Source organism: Antennarius striatus, chromosome 2, assembly GCF_040054535.1.
Source record: "Antennarius striatus isolate MH-2024 chromosome 2, ASM4005453v1, whole genome shotgun sequence".
Lineage (NCBI taxonomy): Eukaryota > Metazoa > Chordata > Actinopteri > Lophiiformes > Antennariidae > Antennarius > Antennarius striatus.
In genome coordinates this window covers 27,032,501-27,054,440 of record NC_090777.1, presented here as the reverse complement: position 1 = coordinate 27,054,440, position 21,940 = coordinate 27,032,501, and the positions used below count along the sequence as shown (strand labels likewise).

At 38.8% G+C, this 21,940-nt stretch overlaps 1 protein-coding gene across 1 annotated transcript in view; it reads right to left on the bottom strand.

Annotated features, from left to right (window-relative positions):
• The window catches only part of cacna2d3a (calcium channel, voltage-dependent, alpha 2/delta subunit 3a), a 94,601-nt gene that overhangs the window by 70,225 nt on the left and 2,436 nt on the right, over nucleotides 1–21,940 (bottom strand). Inside the window, exon 3 of the mRNA XM_068341710.1 lies at nucleotides 6,788–6,904. Within this exon, the coding sequence (XP_068197811.1) occupies nucleotides 6,788–6,904 (117 nt within the window). The remainder of the gene's footprint in view (nucleotides 1–6,787; nucleotides 6,905–21,940) is intronic.

Sequence of the window (21,940 nt, the reverse complement as noted above, 5' to 3'; positions counted from 1 at the left end):
TACCATGAGAGGGTAGTGGTCTGAATCTGAAAGTTCTGCAAAAGGTTGTCCAAAACATGACTACAGTTAATAACAGTTCTGAACAGACTCACAAAAGACATTCTCAGTGTTGTACATACTTGAGCATTTTATCCTATAAAAGCGTTGTCAAGCAATAATTAATAAATAAAGCATGCATTTAGTGCATCAGTGAAGTTGAATGACCTGTTTCTGTTCTCAGCTGTTAAAAAAAAATTTTTTTTTAATTGTGACCTAAGCTTTTTGTCCGACTGGATCAGAACAGATCCAGAGGGTCTTAGTCCTGTGACAGGCCTCATTCATCGAGACCCAAGATGGATCTGAGCAGGATTGGCTCGAATCAGGCCATCGATAGTAGCCAGGACAGCAATTAATCGTGTCAAAGAAGACTTGGAAGAGTTGCAGAATCAACAAAAGGGAAACGTGTGTTGTAACACTTTGGCTCTTCAATTTTGCGCATTCATATTGGGTACAAGCCAAGTTGAGGGAGCGTGATGGGGAGGGTGTTACACAGGGAAAGTGAAGGAAGTGGGAAAGACAGTTATTGATACTTTACAAGCTCTTAGCAGTATTGAAGACTGACAGGGAATGTGAAGGAAATATGTATTTCTTAAGCCAAACTCACCATCCCTCAACTCTTTTTATTGTTAATGTTTTCACAACCATTTAATTTTCATTTTCAGCTTAGGCTAAACTTTGGACTAATATTTTTTTGGGGGGGGTTTTGACAATTTGATTTCCGTTTGTCATGCATCCTTTCTACATCCCCATTTCATCATTCTGGGAAAAAAAAGAAATCGCTTTGATTTCTATGCATGGAACCGAAAAAAGGGTGAAGGAGACGGACGAGGCTGTCTCTTTACTGACATTTTAGGGCTGGCTCTGGCTTGTTATACAGACATTCACACACAGACAGGGAGACAGACAGACGGAAAGAGACACTTGGAAATGATTTGAGTTTGAGGACAGCTGATGAAATGAGGGAAATGAGGAGAAAAGTGCGACAGCGGGGTGTGTCGGTGAAGGGGCAGGCAGGGAGAAATGAGCAGGACTAGATTGCAGAGCTGGACTACATCATTATAATGTCCACTCCATTCAGCCACGCTGGCTTCAGTCCTTCTGCTATGGCTAAGTAGAATTGACCAGAAACAACCCTTATAAGGAATAACAAAATGAACATTAACAAAATTCGGACACTTCTAAAGAACTGATAAAGAGGTGTGCAATGACGCACGACTATTGGACTAAATGAATGGATCAAAACAACAATGTACCAGAATAAAATAACTGAAATTGATTTGTGACATGCAAAGTATGTATTGGTTGACAATGAGCTGTATTTATTGGTTGACAATGAGAGATGTTGTTGATCTAGGGGGCGGGAACCTTACAAGCCAATGGCTTCTACCCGTCAACCCTTTTTTTTTCTTTTCGGATGATGTTGCTGATGTCTCAACACTAATGAAAGTAAAATCTGTTGTAATAACATGTCTGAAAAGAAGAAAATAAACTGAATAAATAAATAATCCCAAACAGAACTAAAAATAAACAATTTATGGATTTCAGTTCTCAAATGTGTCTGCAGTATCAGGTAATCGTGACATTTGTTGCTGCTTAGTTCAGCTCTTAGAAATAAAATATCTTGAGAAACTGATGGAAAATGATAGGAAATGTTTAGAGGTGTGCATAAAACAGCTCCTTAAGTTAGAAATTCACCTTGTATGTCAGCAAATTAAATTTTAAGTTTCAAAGGAAGTTTTCCTTGTGGAAAATTTTCTTTAATGCCCCTCCTGTACCTTTTTTTTTTACATACACCCATGCGAACTTGCCGTATTCTCCACTGGTAATAATGTTGAGGACTACAGAGGCATAGTTGCCACAGGTAAATGTTATCAGCAGGTTCAGAGCATGCAGAGACCAATGCCATTAAAGGAGAAATAGCCCTAGCAGCGAGGCAGCCACTCTTCTTTGAAGAGTATTTGTTACATGAAACACAGCCATGCTTGACTTCAAAGAAAGCATTACAATAGGACTGTGCCTTTAAACTTCGATAACAACACGTTCGCTGCTTCCTTCACTGGGTGTTTTTGTCGCCACCAGTTTGAGCCGGCAGACAGGTCTTTTTTTTTCTCAGAAGAGTGGAGGTTATTTCTGCTACATGATGATAATATTCCACAAAGTCAAAACTGATTGAAAAAAAATTGTTGGCATATATTCTTGCTGAACTAACAGCATATACGTGCAAACGGATATATACACAATATCCTTTGCCAGACTTTTAGTTTAAACATTTTTTGAGGTGCTTTTTTCAATCTGATCTATAATGATGGAGTTTCTTCTGCCATTTAAATTGTCAGAAGCCACTAAAAGAACTTCTCTTGTCTGAGGTTTCATTGTCTCTCAGACAGAGAAGAGGCTGTGCTTGCCACAACAATGTGGAGACGATATGGGAGAGAGGACAGAGAGACAAGCACAACCAATTCGAAACGCAATTACATACACTCTGTCACTGTGTATTACGCACACACAAAAACCACATCTAAAATCTGCATGAAGCTGAAATGCTTAAAATTAACCTTATTTGTGTCTTTTCACATTACCTTTCTCTCTATTGATATAAAACCCTAACCATAACCCTCCACGAATCCATTCAAAAAAGAATGACATCATAAACACGGGTATTTACAGGTGGCACGTTTTACAGAGGATGCTGTCTTTCCAGCAGGTGGTGGCGAATGATAAAGAGGGGGAAAAGAAATAGAGATGGCTGGATAAAACCATGTTGATGGACAAGGGCCTGCTCTGAAATTCAAGCACTGGAGCAGCAAATATACTTTAGCAAAAAGCACAGAAGGGAAAAGGTGGAGTTGAGAGGGGGAAAGGTAGATAAAGTGATGAGGGATGGGTCAACTGCAGGGCTGCAGACAGGATGAACAGAGAAACTTTAGAAAGATTGAGAGGATGGAGGAAAAGAACTGTTTGACACTTCTGTTATGTTTGCTCATTGTAAGGCCAACTGGAAGGTTTGAAAATGATGTGGAGGTGGAATGGAATCATCGTGACAGGAGATAAGAGTCAAATACCCCATGGATGTAAACAATTTACGTCTTCCACTTTCCTCTAATTCCTTTCCCATAACATTTGTTTTTTTCTCTTCTCTTCCATTTAGAATATTTTGCAATTGAGCAAATTCCATCATCCCTGTGACCAGTTTTCTGTAATCCTTTCATCAACCCCCATAAGTTTAATACACAAACATACACTGTGAACAAACACTAGCATACACAACCCCCAGAGATTTACAGTAATCAGGCATCCGGCATCTGGGCAGGTGGCTTAAGACCTCCTCATATCTCCGGGGCTTAACACACTATGACAGAAATGGTAAATGCTTCAAATACCATACGTCTATTCCTAATAAAAATGTGTCTATGTTTGCCAACATGTAAAATAATCTGACAGATGACATGGTTTGACCCAACATGCCTCATGTAAGATAAAAAAGGTACATACATTTTTTTACAGTGTTTAAGCCAAGCATTATGTTCCTTATATTAGAGAACTGATTAAATACTTCATCTTTTAATACAGAAGCTATTTGCGTAACAACAAAATCGATTGGAATCTTCTTTTCATGCAAGGAATCATTGACTAGGAGTCATATTTTCAAAATGCCAGATGACTCATATTAGCATGAAACCTTTTTTTTTTTCTATCAAGCTCAGTGAAAACTGTTGTGAGGACAGGTGGATATGTGAATGCTTACACAGTGAATGTGACACTTTGAAACAGTCTTAGTCACTCAATCTGAGCATTTAAATGCATCACAGTAACGAATAATAATCTGAAAGCTGAAACATGGAAATGATTTGTCACTATATGTGGTCCTCCCTCACTCTCCTTTTCACTAACACTCTTGGACCAGACTCTCAGAGAGAAATCCAATTTCTGTCAACAACATCATGTTGTCCTGATACGATCTATCACCTGGAGCTAGAGATGCAGCTGAAGAATCCGTGCACCGCGGACACATTGGGAAATGCTCACAAAGTGCATGTGTTCATTCTTGCAGTATTTACAGACATGTTTACATACAGACGTGGATGAGTGCATTTAAGCTGTTTTTGTATGTGTGTCCTCAAAGAAGGGAATGAATACTGACCACTTTTTATGATTCATATCACTCACTTTTGTGAGCCTTTAATTATAGTTAGCCCTTTCTTCTTCAGCATAATTTATGAGGAAAATTATACGTGTAAATTAAATTTTAGTCCTAAACTTCATTGCCCTAATCATTTATTTAACCAGCGAATCTTAAATAAAATGATTAATGACTACAAACTTTTTATGATTTACCATTAGGCAGTGCATGCAATTACTGTGTATCTTGTGTTTTTGCTGAAAGCCACTTTTACACAACGTCATAAGTGAAGACAAAAATCTGGATATATGATAATGACAGACATGTGTTCAGCAGACTTTCAAAGTTAAATGCAAATGTTACTAAAAAATTAAGTCAAAAATAATCCATCCATCCAACCATCTTCTTGTAAATTAGATGATTGCAATCATCTCCTCTTCAGCCGCTTATCTTCCTTGCAGGTCACGGGTCTGCTGGAGCTTATCCCAGCCGGCTACGAGCGAGAGGCAGGGTACATCCCAGATGCCAGCTTGAATTCTCCATACACGCTGAGAATGACACCTACTAACAATTTTAGTGTGACCAAGGCTGTATGTTTTGGAGGTGGGAGGAAGTCAGAAGAGAACCTACGCAGACACAGTGAGAACATACAAACTCCACAGAGAAAGAAATCAAAACCGGAAACTTTTTGCTGTGAGGCAACAGCGCTACCCACACTTCCACCAGTGCTGACAAGTGCACAAAATATTGCATAATTATTATAATTTCTCCTATATAATATCTTATATAGTTGTTAGACGGATGACAAAAAATATTTCAAAGTATTTCAGAAGGTCTAAAAAAATCCTGGGTACACATTTTAATCCAAAAAAATCTAAATATCATTTCCCCATTCCAAGGGCCTCTCTCTGCAAAATTTTAATTGGATATATCTTTAAACTATTTTGTTAGTAAACAGGTGGACAAATAGCTTTGTAAAATAAGACCCCTTCACAGACCACTGGGACTTTATCCCATCGTACATTTATACTCTGTGTTAAAGGATGGAACTTTTCATAAACTGTCTTCCTTAATTTTATATATAGGGCACATTGTCAGAGAGTATACACATATACGGATAAGATTGATGACATGGCGAAATATCACCAAACATGATTGGGAGCAGTGGAACTTCAATTCTTGCAAGATGCAACAAATGCATACACAACAAAGAATAAAAAACTGGAAAAACTCTGTCCTCAAATCTGAATGTACCAACTGATCTCACATACAACTGTAGAGTACATAGTTATCAGTTTCTGTGATTTTGTATTTACCAAGGACATTATCAGAGCCTACACATCACAGTTGACACTTTTCTCCCCCCGTGTACAGGTAGGATAGAAACGGTAGAGAAAAGTGTCAGGTGTGATGTGTGATGGAAGAGTTTCAGCTACAATGAAAGGAAAGGTGTACAAAACTGTGGTGAGACCAGCGATGTTGTTTGGTCTAGAGACAGTGTCACTGAGGAAAAGACAGGAGACAGATCTGGAGGTAGCAGAGATGAAGATGCTGAGGTTCTCTCTGGGAGTGACCGGGAAGGATAGGATCAGGAATGAGTACATCAGAGGGACAGCACATGTTAGAGGTTTTGGGGATAAAGTCAGAGAGGCCAGACTGAGATGGTTTGGACATGTGCAGAGGAGAGATAGTGAATATATTGGTAGAATGATGCTGAGTTTTGACCTGCCAGGCAGGAGGCCTAGAGGAAGACCAAAGAGGAGGTTTGGACATGAAGAAGACATGAAGGTAGTTGGTGTGAGAGAAGAGGATGCAGAAGACAGGGTTAGATGGAGGCAACTGATTCGCTGTGGCGACCCCTGAAGGGAAAAGCCGAATGGAGAAGAAGACAGCCCTCTTGCAGTTGCATTAACATTGATGTAAATGTACTGAAGCATGCAGATTTAATGGACATATGTATGGATGAACATATCCATTTGCTTACATAGAGGGAGCAGTTGCATCATGTCTCTTTAAAAAGGTTCTATAATTTCATTGTTTGAAGTACTAATTTAAGTCACAAAGCATAAATTACAAGCGTTACAAAAAAGTATTATGTATTACTTTTCATGATTCATAACTTTATTTTTGATTCATTGAAACAACTAAGACCTAAAGTGACCTCTTAAAGTAGCTACTGATGTTTGATCTGAGAAGATATATAAAGTGACACAGAGGCTGATGGATGCATCACAGCTCTGTTCCATCTGTCACCTCAACTATAGCAACCACATTTTCACAAATCTCTCACACAAGCACGCAACAAAAAGCAAGATGTGTTTGGTGTCATATTCAGAACTTGACACTACAGCACCTCTTCAGACATCCAGTAAGGTCAGCAGAATCGTCAGAAATATCTCTTCAACTGGATTTATTTCACTGTGATCAGACCAGCACTTTAATAATACAAGGCAGTTACAGTCCTTGTTTTTAGTTAGTCATTGTTTTTAATGTACTCCAATACACACAACTTGTAGGGTACAAATATAATTAAGCATATGAATTTTAATCATTTTACATTTACATTTAAAGGAGTTGCTTTGAATTTCAGAGTGGTATAAATTTAGTGTGATGGATGAAGCACAGTACCTTCATTGCCTGGGCTTTCTTGTGAAACATCTCCTCCATGTCCTCTGCCAACCTTTTTACCAGCCGCAGTCCATCAATCTCCTCCACCAGCACTGCCCGCTCAAGCTCCTTATATTTCTGAAAAGGAAAATAAAAATGCACACATTAGGGGTTCAAGTTTCTTTTCAGTTCTGGAACAATTTCTTTTATTGGACACATAATGATCAAATGCATGAATGTTCCAAAGTGAGCTCACACCAACATTAATTGTAGACAAAATTTTCATGTCTTGGGCAATGTAAGTTGGAACTACTTGCAATCATAACATTAAAAACAGAAAAACAGACCTCTGCATCAGTAACAAAATTATTTTTGAAGGTATTTTTGGAGGTGTGTAAGATAAAAAAAAGTAAACTCCACACATTTAACAATTTAAATTTACTTTTAAACATATGTAAATTTATATAATCTGCTCTTAGAACAACTAAAATCATAAATTAGTCCCAGATTACTCCTTTCAGTAAATTATTCTATATATTGTACATATGTCTCAACAAGAGTTTAAAAAAAAAAACAACAACTCCAGGGCAAGAAGCATGTCTTTTCTATTTCAGGATGAACAGACGTTCAAACCTGTGAATAGACTAACCAGAAGCTGCGGTGGTAAAAGTACTGTAATAATCTAATTATAATATGCAACATGGTCCAGTAACATTTCTACCAAGTACTCAGAATACATTTTCGGTTTCAAAAACGTGAATTACAAGTCGGTAGAAGTCGCTTCCCCAAACTAATCTACAAATAAATGAAACCAATCAGCTGAGCCAAGAAAATTATCCCCTACCTTTAAATTTTACCAGCCTCTTAGAATCAGTGTCACACTGCTGCCCTCCATATCTGTGCTGCACTAAATCACATTACTCTGAAACCAACAGTAGGGTGCTTAACTTAACCAGCGCTTAAACGAGGACAGTGACATTAAGTCTCACTAATTCCCTCCCCATACATGCCACGCATGCACCCACAGGCACATTGACAGGTTCATATATATACACATGTACTGTATATATATATATATATATATATATATATATATATATATATATATATATATATATATATATATATATATATATATATATATATATATATATATATATATATATATACATGTACTGTTTTTTTTTCTTAAAATAAAGAGTCTAGTTAATTTTGAGATGTTGATTTATCGTGAAATACCATGACCGAAAAACAAAGCCCAGCATCTAACAGACATGAAAGGGAAAGGAGAGATAACATTAAATGGTAAGAAAAAAAGACAAAAGAAGAAGACAAGGGAGTGATGGGAGAGAAAACGCTGTGTGGGTGCAAAGACATCCAGCAGATGTACAATAAATACAGGTAGGTTGAGGAGGACAGAAAGCGTACAGAGATATTAAGGGGAGGACGTAGAGAGGAGTAGTAGAATAGGATGATGGATGAACTGAAAGAACACAGAGAGATAATATTCAAGTGGGAGGTCAGAGGGTTGTTTGGAATTCAATCCAGATTTGCAGAGCTGTAAGTGGGCACAAGTGGATGGAATAAGGTTCAAATAGGTGAGTTTGATTTCACTTCACTTTTTTAACCACACAAATAGTAGGCAGGTAATTTTCTGTATTTTAAACAAACAAAAGTCAAACAATTGATAACAGCCATTAGTATACGGAACTACAATTAGAAAGACAATACTGGCCAGAGAGCTGAAAGGTAAACTATTATTGATGCCCAGATAATTATGTAATCATGTAAAAATGGAGTACTTGAAAAATAATTTGAAGAAGAATTAAGAGATTTCTGGACAATTATAATGATAACACCATAATCTAGAATCTAAAAGGAGGGCAGCAGAAAGCACAAATAGCGGCTGACAGTAAGTAGCTATGGAAAGATGAATAAACTGAGGTTCATAAAAGGAGACATTCAGTGTTTCGCATTTATCTCCGTGTTATAGCATCAACAGTCTGTTCACAGCCATAACACTGAACAGCCTGTGCATCTTTGAAAAGCAGCCGAAGTGGCGCATTTGCTGCCAAATTCATTTGCAAGTCATGACAAAACAGTTTGGAGTATCAAAATTCCCTTCAAAGCCATGGTCCAGCAATCCAGAAATGCTTCTGTTACACATATGGTAAAGAAAAGGAAGGAAGAAAGACAGAAAGAAAGACAGTTGACCAACTACCAAAATCACTTTACAATTTATCTCGCAATCCTGCTCCTCACCAGCAGCACCACAAATTAATTGCACCACATCATCTGTGGTCAATCAAAGTGACTGGCTGATGACTCAGAAACCAAATCACAGCAACTGTATATATAAGCAACACCCCCCCCCCATGGCTGATTGGCAAATGCAGTATATTAGAACGACAAAAAAATCAGTTTTTCGGCCAGTATTGGATTCTGGCTTATGGTGGTAGGCTATTAAAGCCATAGGGGGGCTGAACTGGCTTGACTGGTTTCTTCTTCACTCTCTACGTTATGTATCTCCTGCTTTCCTCTTTCAGCTCTCTTCTCTATTGCACCCACTTCCTATGCTAATAATAAATATTAATAGGTTGCTTCATGGATGCAGTCATAGCTAAGCATCGCTCTCTTTTCTGGTGAAGCAAATGTGTCCACAGCTCCATTAAGTCCTTGCCCATAAAAATGGCACGGAACAAATAAATATTACTCTTCACCAGCGGATAAGGAAAGTGCAAAGTGCCCACAGCCTTAGCTGAAGTGTTAATGTGTTCATGATCATATTTGTGTGGTCAGTAAGAAGCTAAATGGGTCCAGCTGACCACAGGCTGTCAGCGTTGTGTTCAATCAGGCTGACCAGAGCAGGCCAGAGCAGACCAGGCCTAATTAGCCTAAAGCTGTCCTGTTCACATCACATCATCTTCTCAAAAAAGCAAACTGGCATACATCCAAAACTGCAATTTCTCAGACAAGGGGAGGGAATTTTTTTTAATTACCAGCTTCAATGGCTGACATGACAGCAGAATATCAGTAAATTGAATAGAGAAATGAGAAATGAGTCAGATTCAGACTGGTGTGTTATCTGTTATTGTGCTGTCAAGCTGTAGAGACACCCTGACATCTACAATGTTGCTTCTGTGGGTGGTAAAATTATGCCCAGTCTAGAAATACTACAGGTGTTAAGGTCAAAATAGTATTAAAAATATTTTAAAAAGAATTTAACACTGACCTGGATACTCAACTTCTACTGGGCTGAGCACAAAATAAAGTTTCCTTAATCCCTTCTCTATTTCATGGATTTATACCATTTGCAGGAAGTGGTTTGGTTTAATGTATTTGGATATTACCGCGTTCATCCAGCCACACATGCGCTGGTCATTTCATCAAGCAGAGTTCTAACAATATGTAGTATTAACTGGACTTCAGCTGAAATCACAAGTATTTTATTTTGTGCAATACCTTCTTTGTTCCTGTTTTACAAACATTCTTTAAAAATGGCATGTTTGCTGCTAAAATATCTCCAGATCTATGGAGGCTAAACCAAAACTTGTGATACACTTCAGCTGAAACTGTTCATCCCATTTTTGTGCGCTGGTAGAGGATCTCATGGGGTGCTTTATCATGTTGTGCCCCGAAAGGGTACCCTCAAGGGCAGCTCGCAAAGTTTTGTCCATAGCAAGAGCATGCTAGAGGACACTTAATCATACATCATGAAGGTATCCAAGAGGGCACTTCTGGGGCACCCACAAAAACTGAATCCCTATCCATCAGCACGCAATAAACACACACGCACACACGCATGCACGCACGCACACACCCACAGTCACAGTCACCAAATATGAAATACAGTATACGCTTTCCTCATCTCTGCAGCGGCACAGACTTATTAAAAACCGACTTATTATTAAAACTTGTAAAATTTGCTTATTAATTATGGCTTTCAGCATATTTCTGAATAACATTGATAAAATGGCAAAAGGGTAACATTTAAACAGTGCCATTGATTTCGTTCATTAGCTGCTGGGATGTTTCCTGTCTCTCCGGCTGACTAAATGAAGCATTCATTGAGAGAAAGGAAGAATGTGCAAAGATGCAACGAACATAACCCTGAATCATGTGTGCCATAGTATCCTGTCTCATTCAAGATGTCTTATTTGTTTTTCATTCACAGATTTCAGACTAGTTAGCTTGTTTGTTTGTGTGCCTTCCTGCTTGAATACAGATAGATGAGTTTGATTAGATTTTTTTTTTTTTTAAACTTGAAAAGCCTGAAAATGTATATGCGTGTGTGCGTGTGTGCCTGTGTGAGTGTGTGCGTGTGTGTGATTGGGTGTGTATGTATGTGCATCTAAGTGTGTGTGTATGGGTACCAGAAACCAATAAGTCCACTTAGCAAACTCTCTGATGTACTGATCCCTTGAATGGGCATGATAGGCTTTCTAGTGAAACATGGGAAATCGAAACTCTACGTATCTTTTTGAAACAGAAGATCAGAACAAAAGAACAGAAAAACTACTGAGAGAAAAAATAGTGTGTGGAGATGGAAACCTTTATCTAGCTTTCACTACTTTCTCTAAAATGTCTACTCCTCTCTCTCTTCTATTTTTTGATATATCCATAAATGGATACATTAAACCATGGTTAACTAGAAAAGGCATTTAGAATCTATGGTAGGAAGGATTAGCATATATCATTGAGTAAAAGAGAGACAGATACAGAGAGAGAGGGGGAGAGAGGAGGAGGGGGTATAAATATAATTTTACGTGTTTACAACCACATTAAACTACATTAATTGTTGGGCATGCAGCTGTATGAATATTTGTACCTGATCTACAAATTATTTTCATCTTTTCACAATATGTGGAGAGTATTGTATTTGTAAAATTTGTAAAAATACAAAATTTATACAAAAAGTGGAAAATTGTTAATTCTGCCTGACGTGAATCTTGCTGAATTATTCCACTAAAAATCCTAGAACAAAAAGCCACTAAATACAAGTGCACTTCATCTCTGGATGAAGTACTCTTCAGCCATGTGTTTGTGTGTGATTTCAGGTGCTAAAATATGTTCAGTACGACAAATGTCTTGCAGTGTCATCATTTCATAAAAAAGGGCCACTGATTCCCTGAAAGCCATGTTTGTAATTACATCCAACATGGCTCGGGGAGTGGGAGGGATGAGAGAAAGGGCAAGACAGGGGGTGGAGGGAGAGAAAAAGCAGAGACAGGCACCATGTGGTTTAATTCTGTTTTCCGCGATAATGTCACTGGACCACTACTGTGTGTGTCGGCGTTTGCGTAAGTGTGCAGAGGCAAGGTGAAAAAAAAAAAAAAGAGTGAGGTGGAGAGACTGAAACAATTGCACTTTTGATTGATGTTGTATTTTAGGGACATGAGTGTCAACCCAAATCCAAAGCAGGGAATCACTGCTGGATCACGGGATCACCTAGGACCGCCAAATCGCTGTTGCACCCTCCTGCCTTCATACTCTTTCTTGCATGCCAGGCGACAAATTGTTCCCACAAAAGATGAGTGCTGGATGGAGATGAAGTGGAACAATTAATTTCACGCTTGTCCTCCCTGCCTCAAAAAGCATGTGGGTCTCAGTCCTGTATCTGGTGGTGCAGCAACACTCCCCCAGGATCATAACACAGACATTTACACGTACACGGAGTGGCAAAATGTAAATCAAATATCGTAAATGCTAATCACACAGACATAAAAACAAGACATCTTCAAACACGAATAAAACTCTTCTTGCCTCGCTGGCCACACCTTCATAGCTACTTCATTCACCATAATGCAATCTATAAGTGAGGCTGAATATAGTATTGATCATAACACAAAGATGTCTGAAAGTTAGATCAATGCACAGAGAAGGAATGGGGACGACTGTGGGAACATGTGTGTGCACGAGCACGCGCACACACACATGTGACAGACCACTCAATCATGCAGTTAAGGGTAGAAACCATTGTGGCCACAAACATCTCCCATACAGTTAGAGCCAAGGTCAGACACTAAAAAGTCTGAAGGAATATCACTGTTTGTATACGCTGACGAACTGTCAACACATTAACACACTGGGGCTTGTTGGCAATAGAGACCGCATGAGTAAATATAACACTAAAAGCTAAAATGCATGCCTTTGAAGAACAAGCAACAGAGGTAAACCTGAGCAGAAACAGATCAGACAGGTACAGTACAAAGCTGAATTTAAAGACTGAGAATGGAAAAAAGATTTGAATTACTTAAAGTTTTAGGTTATATGATTACATTTAACGGTGAGAATTCATATTATTTGTTTATGAGAAGCAGGGTTGGAAATTATCACCTGCTATCAACCAGATGTGTTTTTTGTTTTTAATGTGTCAGATTTGTTCAATCCATCAATCAAATAGAGCAGTGTTAAAATAAAAGCAGCATAAAAGAGACAGATCGCTGCGCACATTTAATTCTGAGTCTCCTCCTTTCACTCAGACACCGTCTTCAACAAGGAGCAAAGTCATGTGGCCCAAAATGCTTGGTGATGAAAAGACTGGATCGACAGATTGAAGCATGACAATCTAGTTACTCATGAAAGAAGAAACAAGTAATAGTGAGCTGCGAGCGCAGGTTAACTATTGTTCTCTAATCATATCACATCAGCTGTTCAGCTCATCTTTTCTGTCTATGCTTTGTTTGCTCGCCAGTCTGTGTTGTGTGACTATGTGTCTATTTAGGATACTGGAAAATGATGCTTTCAAATTTCAGTTATCTGCATCATATGTGAATATCTGCTGCACACTCATGAAATGAAAATCGCTTTCCTGCAGCAAATTGGGGAGCGGTCCAGACAATCAATGTGTGTGGTCAGCCTCCTCATAGGTACAAAGTGTTTGAAACAAGACAATAATTATCTCTGTCTGATGATCATGATTTAGGTAATTCAACTAAATCACACCCAGGGGACACTGCTGCCATTAAGCCTTTAACCAGCCTGAAAACAGCCTGGTTGGAGAGAATGGTCACACTCATTAGAAATGGCAGCACATTGCTTCACCAGTTCATGGTTTTGTGTATGTGTGTGTAAACCATATGTGTGTGTTTGTCAGAAAAAGAGCACATGCATTGCTTCTCTTCAGATCATTCGGCATTTTGTGTAATAGTTTTTCTTGCACTTTTCTTCCCCTGAGCCGATAAACTGTTGCTCTCATGTTTTCTCTGAAAAATGAAAAGAGGTTTGTGATGCAGCAAGTTTTCATCCCTTATTTAGGAACTCTGTTTACAACAGATATTTTACTGCATATAATCCATGTTGCTCCTTTTTATTTCAGCATAACTTAAACCACTTACACACATTCTGGTTCTCTACACAAGTCATAGACTCACAGCCCCTGCATGTATGTGTGTGTGTATACGTGTGTGTGCGTCCATGTGTGTGTGTGTGTGTGTGTGTAAGTGCTTCTGAAATGACAGAGTGTTTAACAGCTGCCTGAGGGCTACAGAGAAGAACAGTAGAATAACAGCTGTACATGAATGCCAGCGTCGACACAACTCCTCATGGCATCGCTGAAAGCGACGCTCAAGAGTTTGTCCTGGGGTGCGTGGCGTTTGTTGGGTATGCACCATTGCCCCTCAGAGTGGGTGCCAAATCCCTGTTCTCTCTAATGACCACCATCTTTCAATGTCCTCACATGCCTTGCCATTAATGGTGTACCCCCCACCCTACAAACACACACACACAAACACACAGAGACATACACACACATACTGTACAACACTCCTACAGAGCTGAAGATGACACCACAGATGCCAGTTTGAGCATATAGTTTCCCTAAAATAATTATCTTAGGAATAAAAGGCAGCTTTTCTCACACTCTCTATAATCCCCATGGTACATTTTAATTCACAACAATAATTTGGTAAACCAATAATAATATCAACACCTAGAGTAGGTTTGATGTCTTCATATGAAACTTACTAATAGTCCTTGGTGTATCTGCAGCTGCCTGCTTTCAGTTTTTTGCAGGACATTTTTCATGGTTGACTGCAGGTATGATGTGACTTGCAACTTCCCTATTCTGCTCCATGCATTCTCACAACTGAAAATTGATTCTAGCAGCAGCCAGCTCTAAAGTATAAGGCAACAGCAAAACATTGAGTTGGATGCACAGAGGTTATTTGTCCTTGGAAGTGAAGATCTATAATGGTAGATTACACTTTTTCAACTGCAGTACCATCTGAGTCGTTGTTGTGAAGGCCTCCTAAAAATATGTTGGGGGAGGTCATAAACATACAGTCTACACTGGATAAGAAAACATTTGAGGAAAACAGACTTGTTTATTCATTAACAGACAATCATGATAAGTTAATATCATCCCATACAGCAGGAACAGTGTCACCAGAGAAAGCTGGTGAGAGAAAATGATCATCTGGTGTTCATTTCATACTGTGAACATCTTTATCTGCATCATCTCACAGGAGCATACAGAGATGACATTATGAATAGATGTTGTCCAATGAGTAAATTGTCATTTAATTTGCTTTCTGAAACAATTCTGAGATAGTGAATGATTTGTGAATACTGGCATTGGTCAGCATTAGTGCTACTGTAACTCTAGGTTGTTGGTAACACATTATATGTGCTCGCAGTAAGTGTTTTTGATGTGTATTCTTACTTTTTAAAATCATTGACTTCAACATTTGCTTAGATAAATCTTGTACTATGCTATATTTTGGAGAGTGATGCTAAGTAACAAGAGTTGACGATGATCAAGACAGAATTCAGCGGAGATCAGATTAATTTCCAAGCATGCATCCACTGTTTTCCCAGTTTAATGCACTACACTGTGTGAATGCTTTGTGTGTGTTTTTTTTTTATGTAAAATGATCTCAAAGTACACTTTAACATACTTTCTATTTTGATATAAACAGTATTAAAATATCTTAAATGAAGTATACATATGTGCATGGGTGCAATTGTTAAAGCGCTACTCACACATAGACCGGAATCAAGTTCAACTCAGCAACTCAAAGTTAAATGTTTTTCCAATGATCTCCACTTCCTGATGGTATGAATGGGCTAATGAATCATGTCTAATTGTTATTGAAGTTTCTGATAAAACATTAGCAACAAATATGCAACTGACAACCAACACTTTGCAGCTGGACCACCTGCCTACATCAATTTCTCTTCTGCAGACCCTCATGAAGAAACCCACCTGAAGAAACCTGCTTCTGAAAATTAAAGTCCACCACAGGTTTTTCCTGTTTTTCTTTTTTTTTTTTTGGTAATATTTGGAGCGGCGTATATTTTTGAGGGGGCTAAATAAATTATCATTAAGTGCAGTTAAACAAGATATTGCTGATTGAACATGCTACATAAGTGGAGACTGAAAGGCTTCTTTGTACTTTACCGAGAATCGAAATGTGGACATTTTACTTTCCACTCTGTATCAACACCATGTAATCAATAAAGTTGAAGATTGATCCATATCCTCTGTGTCTAAATAATTGTATGTCACTTAGTTGTCAGCATTACCAAAGTGTCAGCCACACATTAGACAGCACGGGTCTATAGATACACACTATATATACACACTGGACATGTAAAGGAACCACGAAATAAAAACCATACACTTGCACTATATTGAGACATGTTTAAGTGATGTGTATTGAGGAATGGGTCATACAAAGATTAACAGGGGAAGGCTAGCTAAAGTTCATGAATGTCTGACTGATGTGGTCTCACTATTTTTTAACATCTTCGTGTTTGACACGATAGTAAGTGCTGGTGAATGTCATTACAATGAACTGGTCCCACAGAACCAGATTATGCTAACCCTAATGGTTTACTGCAAGTGTAGTGCAAATGGAGAGACATATCCATAATGTGCAGTCAAACTAAGTGTGTGTTTGTGTAAATGTATGTATGTTGTTGACACAGCTGACATAGACGCAGAGACAGGTGACTGGGGAAAGCCTTTGAGCCCACCCAAGAGTGCAGAAAGGGTGCGACTTGCATTGCTATATTTTGTAGATATGGGTGCCAACGCTTGCTCTAAACATCGCCACGTCCCGAGATCCCCTCCCATGTATTCTTTAGTGGCATAGCTGCAACCTATCCATTATTAAAATGTAGGGATGGAGGGGGAGGAGGAAGGATGAAGAGAAAGAAGGAAAATGCTCGAGGGTGCAGAAACACATGGGTGAAATGTTGATGGAGGGAAGAGTTGGGGGAGAGTTTAGAGGTATTGAAGAGAAAAAGTGAGAGACATAAGAGAGATCTGGGATGTGAGTTCTGAGCATAGCATATAAACCAGAATTGGCTGAGCTTCTACATGTACGACATGCAGGGAGGTATTTGTGATTGATGGAGCAGCTGTAATGGGTCTGATGTCCTTTCTCCTTCTCAGTGTATTGTTTTATGCCCGCCATCTTTACCTACAGCACACCGCATGGACCAAAACAACTGAACAACTGGCACAGATGATTGATGCAGACAGCAGCAAGTCACAGACAGTCCTTCACACAATGCTGCACACATTAACGTACTTACTACTACTAGACCCACCCCTTTACGAACTTGGCTAATGTTTTATTCTCTGCATGCAAATGGGTCCAGAGCACACCAAGGGAACAATCTGTCATGATTACCGAATTGTGTGAGAATGTGTGTGTGAGCGCATTGTTGTAGATTTATGCGTGTCTGCTGGAGTCCGGTGTAAAACCAGTGAGACGAGTTGTGTCTGCAGGCCAACTGAGGTAGGGCCAAACCAGGAGCTGATGACAAATGACGGTGGATGTTTATCTTCAATGTTCACATTCATCATCCTAACAACGCAGACGCACAAGGTGTATGAATGTATGTGCATGTGTGTATCGTCTGCAAAGTTTAGCAACTAACAAGAGAAAATCAACTTCTTTACAAAGATTTTACACTTAATCAAACTGTTTTCACACTGAGAAATGAACTTATTCAGGGATTTTGAAGGTAATTCTAAGAGATGAATCACCCAAGTCTACAAAAGGCACTTGATTTTCTATGCCCAGAAGCACGGCATTTTCAGTTGTGCTCTTTAAGAATTTAAGTTCTTTAATCTGGTAGCAAAGAGCCTCACTCCCTGCTCCTGAGCTCTCCACAGTCGAGGCAGGGCGTTTGATTCACAGCGGCTTTTCTAATGCTGTTCTCACCAACAAAGCACTAATTACAGTATGAGCAAGTGGCTGTGTTGGCTAAAGCTGGCCCACTACGACACAATGGGACGGGTTAGCAGCATAGGCCAGCTCACGCTGTAATTAACTCGGTGACATGACATTCCTCCTTTCCTTGAGCACACATGCAAAAACACACCAAAGTACACACACCTCTTTCACTTCCGTCGCTCTATAAACTGTGGAGGAATCAAATTTAGCATAACCAAACTTAGGTCAATGACAACAAGAGAGAGAGAAGGAGTGAGAGACAGAGAAAAAGATGGGAGGGTTAAGGGAGGTTAACGAAAGATGGACAGTCATCAGTACACACCCAAACACCCCCCACCCCCACCCTTTCCCTCACCTCATCTCAAGCCATGCTGAACCAAACCTGACAGCTATTCAATTTTCCCAAAGCTAAATCTAATCTGCCGCCATCTCCCCATCACTGACACACTGTTACACTGGAACGCCTCCGTCATCACCAACCGTTGGCAGCAGACTGGCACCATCACACGTAGGCCCTCCACCCCCCACCCCCAGCTTCCACACACTCACACATATGTCATCCCAAGGGCAGAAAGGAAAATAGAGGGCAAAAAGAGTAGTATGTAAAACTGTTGCTGGAGTTTGATCATACAATTTCAATTCAATTTTTTGAAACTTTTTTGGCCTGAAAATTTCATTTTGATGGTGAAGGTTATTATTTCTCTGTACTACATGTCCTGCAGGACAATCCATAACCTCTAAGAAATGTTTGCCATAAAAAACATCTGATAATACCGTTCATCAAGGAATTATCTAATAGGTTTGACAAAGATTGTAATTCTGGTTCTCTTAATGATGTTATTGTCACCCACTTACTGTCACTGTTCATCAGATGTTGCATCAACAGCACTACACAAAAATGTAGAATGGATTGTAATGACATTTGCAGGGATAATAGGTTGAGAGAGAGTAGTCCACAATAAATTTTGATATAAACACAGATGAATAACTGGCCATACTGAGTTTTGTGTATTTTAAAGTCACTTCAATTGATAACTTTTATTGGTTATGAATTGACCATTTTCTTCACAAATTATTTGGAATCTTGTTGACAGACACATACATAATGTTTGTGGAAAAAACAATGTCAGAAGAATCTGAAAGTTAAGCTATATTTCATGCTGCCTTGCACTCTGATTGGAGTAAATTATTTTTTTCAAAAATCAAATTACAATAAAACCCACAATAGCAGTCAGTGTCATACTTTTGTCATACAAATTTGTGCTTAGTTTTACATGAATGTGGGAACATTGAAATGCTTTGTCATTTCCATTTCATAAATCATATGAATAATTATATTCTTAAATTTGGTATTACTAAAATACATAATGATAAGAAAAAAAAGTGTCTTTTACAAAAAGAACATGAAAATGCTTTCAGCAGAAACATTCCTAAAAACAAAAGCCTGCATTCTTGTACAAATGTCTGCAATAAAGTAAATATTTCACTCTTGTGTAGAAATCTCTTTTCAAAAAGTCATCTGTCTCTTGATTTTATGAAAATCTGTTAAAAAATCATGGTTTTGCGGTGCACCGGCATCTAGTCTGGAGTGTCTCCTGCCTCTCACCTGTAAGTCCATTGAGATAGGCTCTAGCAACCCCTGTGACCCGTGAAAGCGGAAGAAGCGAAAAAGAATATGAATGAATGTTACAAATTTCCAAATACTCTGATATATACTCTGAAATTGAGTAAATGGACATGTATTAAGCAAAAAAAGATGGGAATCACAGTACGTATACTGTACAGTATATGCATATACATATATTTAGGTGTGCTTGCGTGTGTGTGTGTGTGTGTGTGTGTGTGTGTGTGTGTGTGTGTGTGTGTGTGTGTGTGTGTGTGTGTGTATGTGTGTGTGTGTGTGTATGTGTAAGAAATTTATTTATGTGTGGTAACTACAGATAATAAATGTGTAATATTTTTTCTATACACATATATATGTAAGATTTCAAAACTACACTAAACTTAGTGTATAAATTAATTTAGCACATTTGCCTCTTTAATTTCTCCTCTCTGTTCTCCATACACCAGCTTGAATGTGTTTTGTGTAAACCTTTTTCCACTTCACTGGAGGACTGTTAGTGCATTTATTCTATGTTTTTCATCCACAACGTCTTCCTGAAGAACCACTCCACTTTGTCTTCCTCATTCTTTCGGAATACTGTCTGCAGACCCAAGTGGCTTGCTGCAGTTAAGGAGCATCATATAGCACCACTCTATATCATACATGCACACACACACACACCCAGACACACACACATTCTTCCAAACCCAGGCAAATCGATTCCAGCATACTCTTGTCACACATCATTAAACCTTCCAATCTTCCACTGCTCTTTTCCTGTGCATATGTGCCTCTGAGTGTGAGGTGTGTGCATGTGTGTGTGTGTGTGTGTGTGTGTGTGTGTGTGTGTGTTTTAAGCGGATATGCAAACTTCACAAAAACACGATGCAACCACATGCATCCTCTCCCTCTTCCTCATCCTCACTGCTCACAATAAGAAAGAAAACACGCAAGGATAACTCTCCAGACAGCTGCAATGGCGATCCCTCACCGTGATCATCTATCTTGTATCTTCCAATATCAAAAACCTTTGAGTTATTTCCGGTTTGCATAATGTCCCACTACTTTGATTTCAGAAAGTCATAACATCAGTGAGTTGAAAACTAGTCCAACCAACAACACACAGAGACACACATTGTCTCTCTCTATCTCCCTTTCTCACACATATACACACACACACCTACACACACACACACACACACACACACACACACACACACACACACACACACACACACACACACACACACACACACACACACACACACACACGCAGTCATCCCAGCCAGACTGGCTCATATAGACAGGTTGCTCAATGATACATGAAATTAAAGATTTCAACAGAATAGCAGTGAAGAGGGTAAAACACAGAGAGCTGATTCTAACTATCAGTGGGAGATGTTTAATGTGTCTCAAGCAGAACTCTCCTGTCTTTGTGGGTGTGAGTGTGTGTCCACCGTTTTTCATTTTCACATACAGTTATGATATTAACTTTTGATTTGTGCAACAAATTAAAGGAATTATTGATCATGTCTTCTTTTCAGGGACACATACACAAAAGTGCACACACAATCACTTCTGCATGCTTGTACAAAACACACACACACACACACACACACACACACACACACACACACACACACACACACACACCGTGACTGGTATAACCTTGAAACAAGAGCTTTTTCCAATGGAAACAGGAAGTGGGCTTTGGTGTGGGAGGGGAGAGATAGAAGGAGGTGGAAAGAAGGTGGAGAAAGGCCAAATGTTAACCAACTGTATTTCTTTTAAAAAGATTTAAAATTATCTCACTGAAGGCAACAGAAAGAAAATCAGATAAAATCTGTCAATAGTTATAATTATGTAAAATTCATATTTATAATATTCTGTGTTGCACCCTTGTATATTTGAGATCATAAACTGGTTTCCTTTTGTTCTATCAAACCTATTTTCATCCTGTTTTTCATCTTAATGAATTATTTATTGAAATATGAAATTAAGATACTTCTGGCTGTCACTCATTTAGAAAAATTAAATCATTTATTGCAAATGAAGTCTCAAATACAAATTGTAGACTTAACTTGGAGCACATTTTCCAATAGCCACAAGAGATACCAACGGTGCACTGGCACCACGCCCAAAATCCGCCGGCATGGACTCCAGCAATGCCCGTGACCCACGACAGCGGGTACTGAGGATGAATGAATGAATGAATAAATGAATGAATAAAAGATACAAGACCAGGAAAAAAAGTATAAAAACTAACAAGCACTGTCTTGCTGTTTAACAAATAGTTGTGTATATATGGATGAATATATATACATGTTCATGAGGTGGCTTTTGAAAATTTTAGGTCACGCCTTCTTAAATCTAACAAAAATT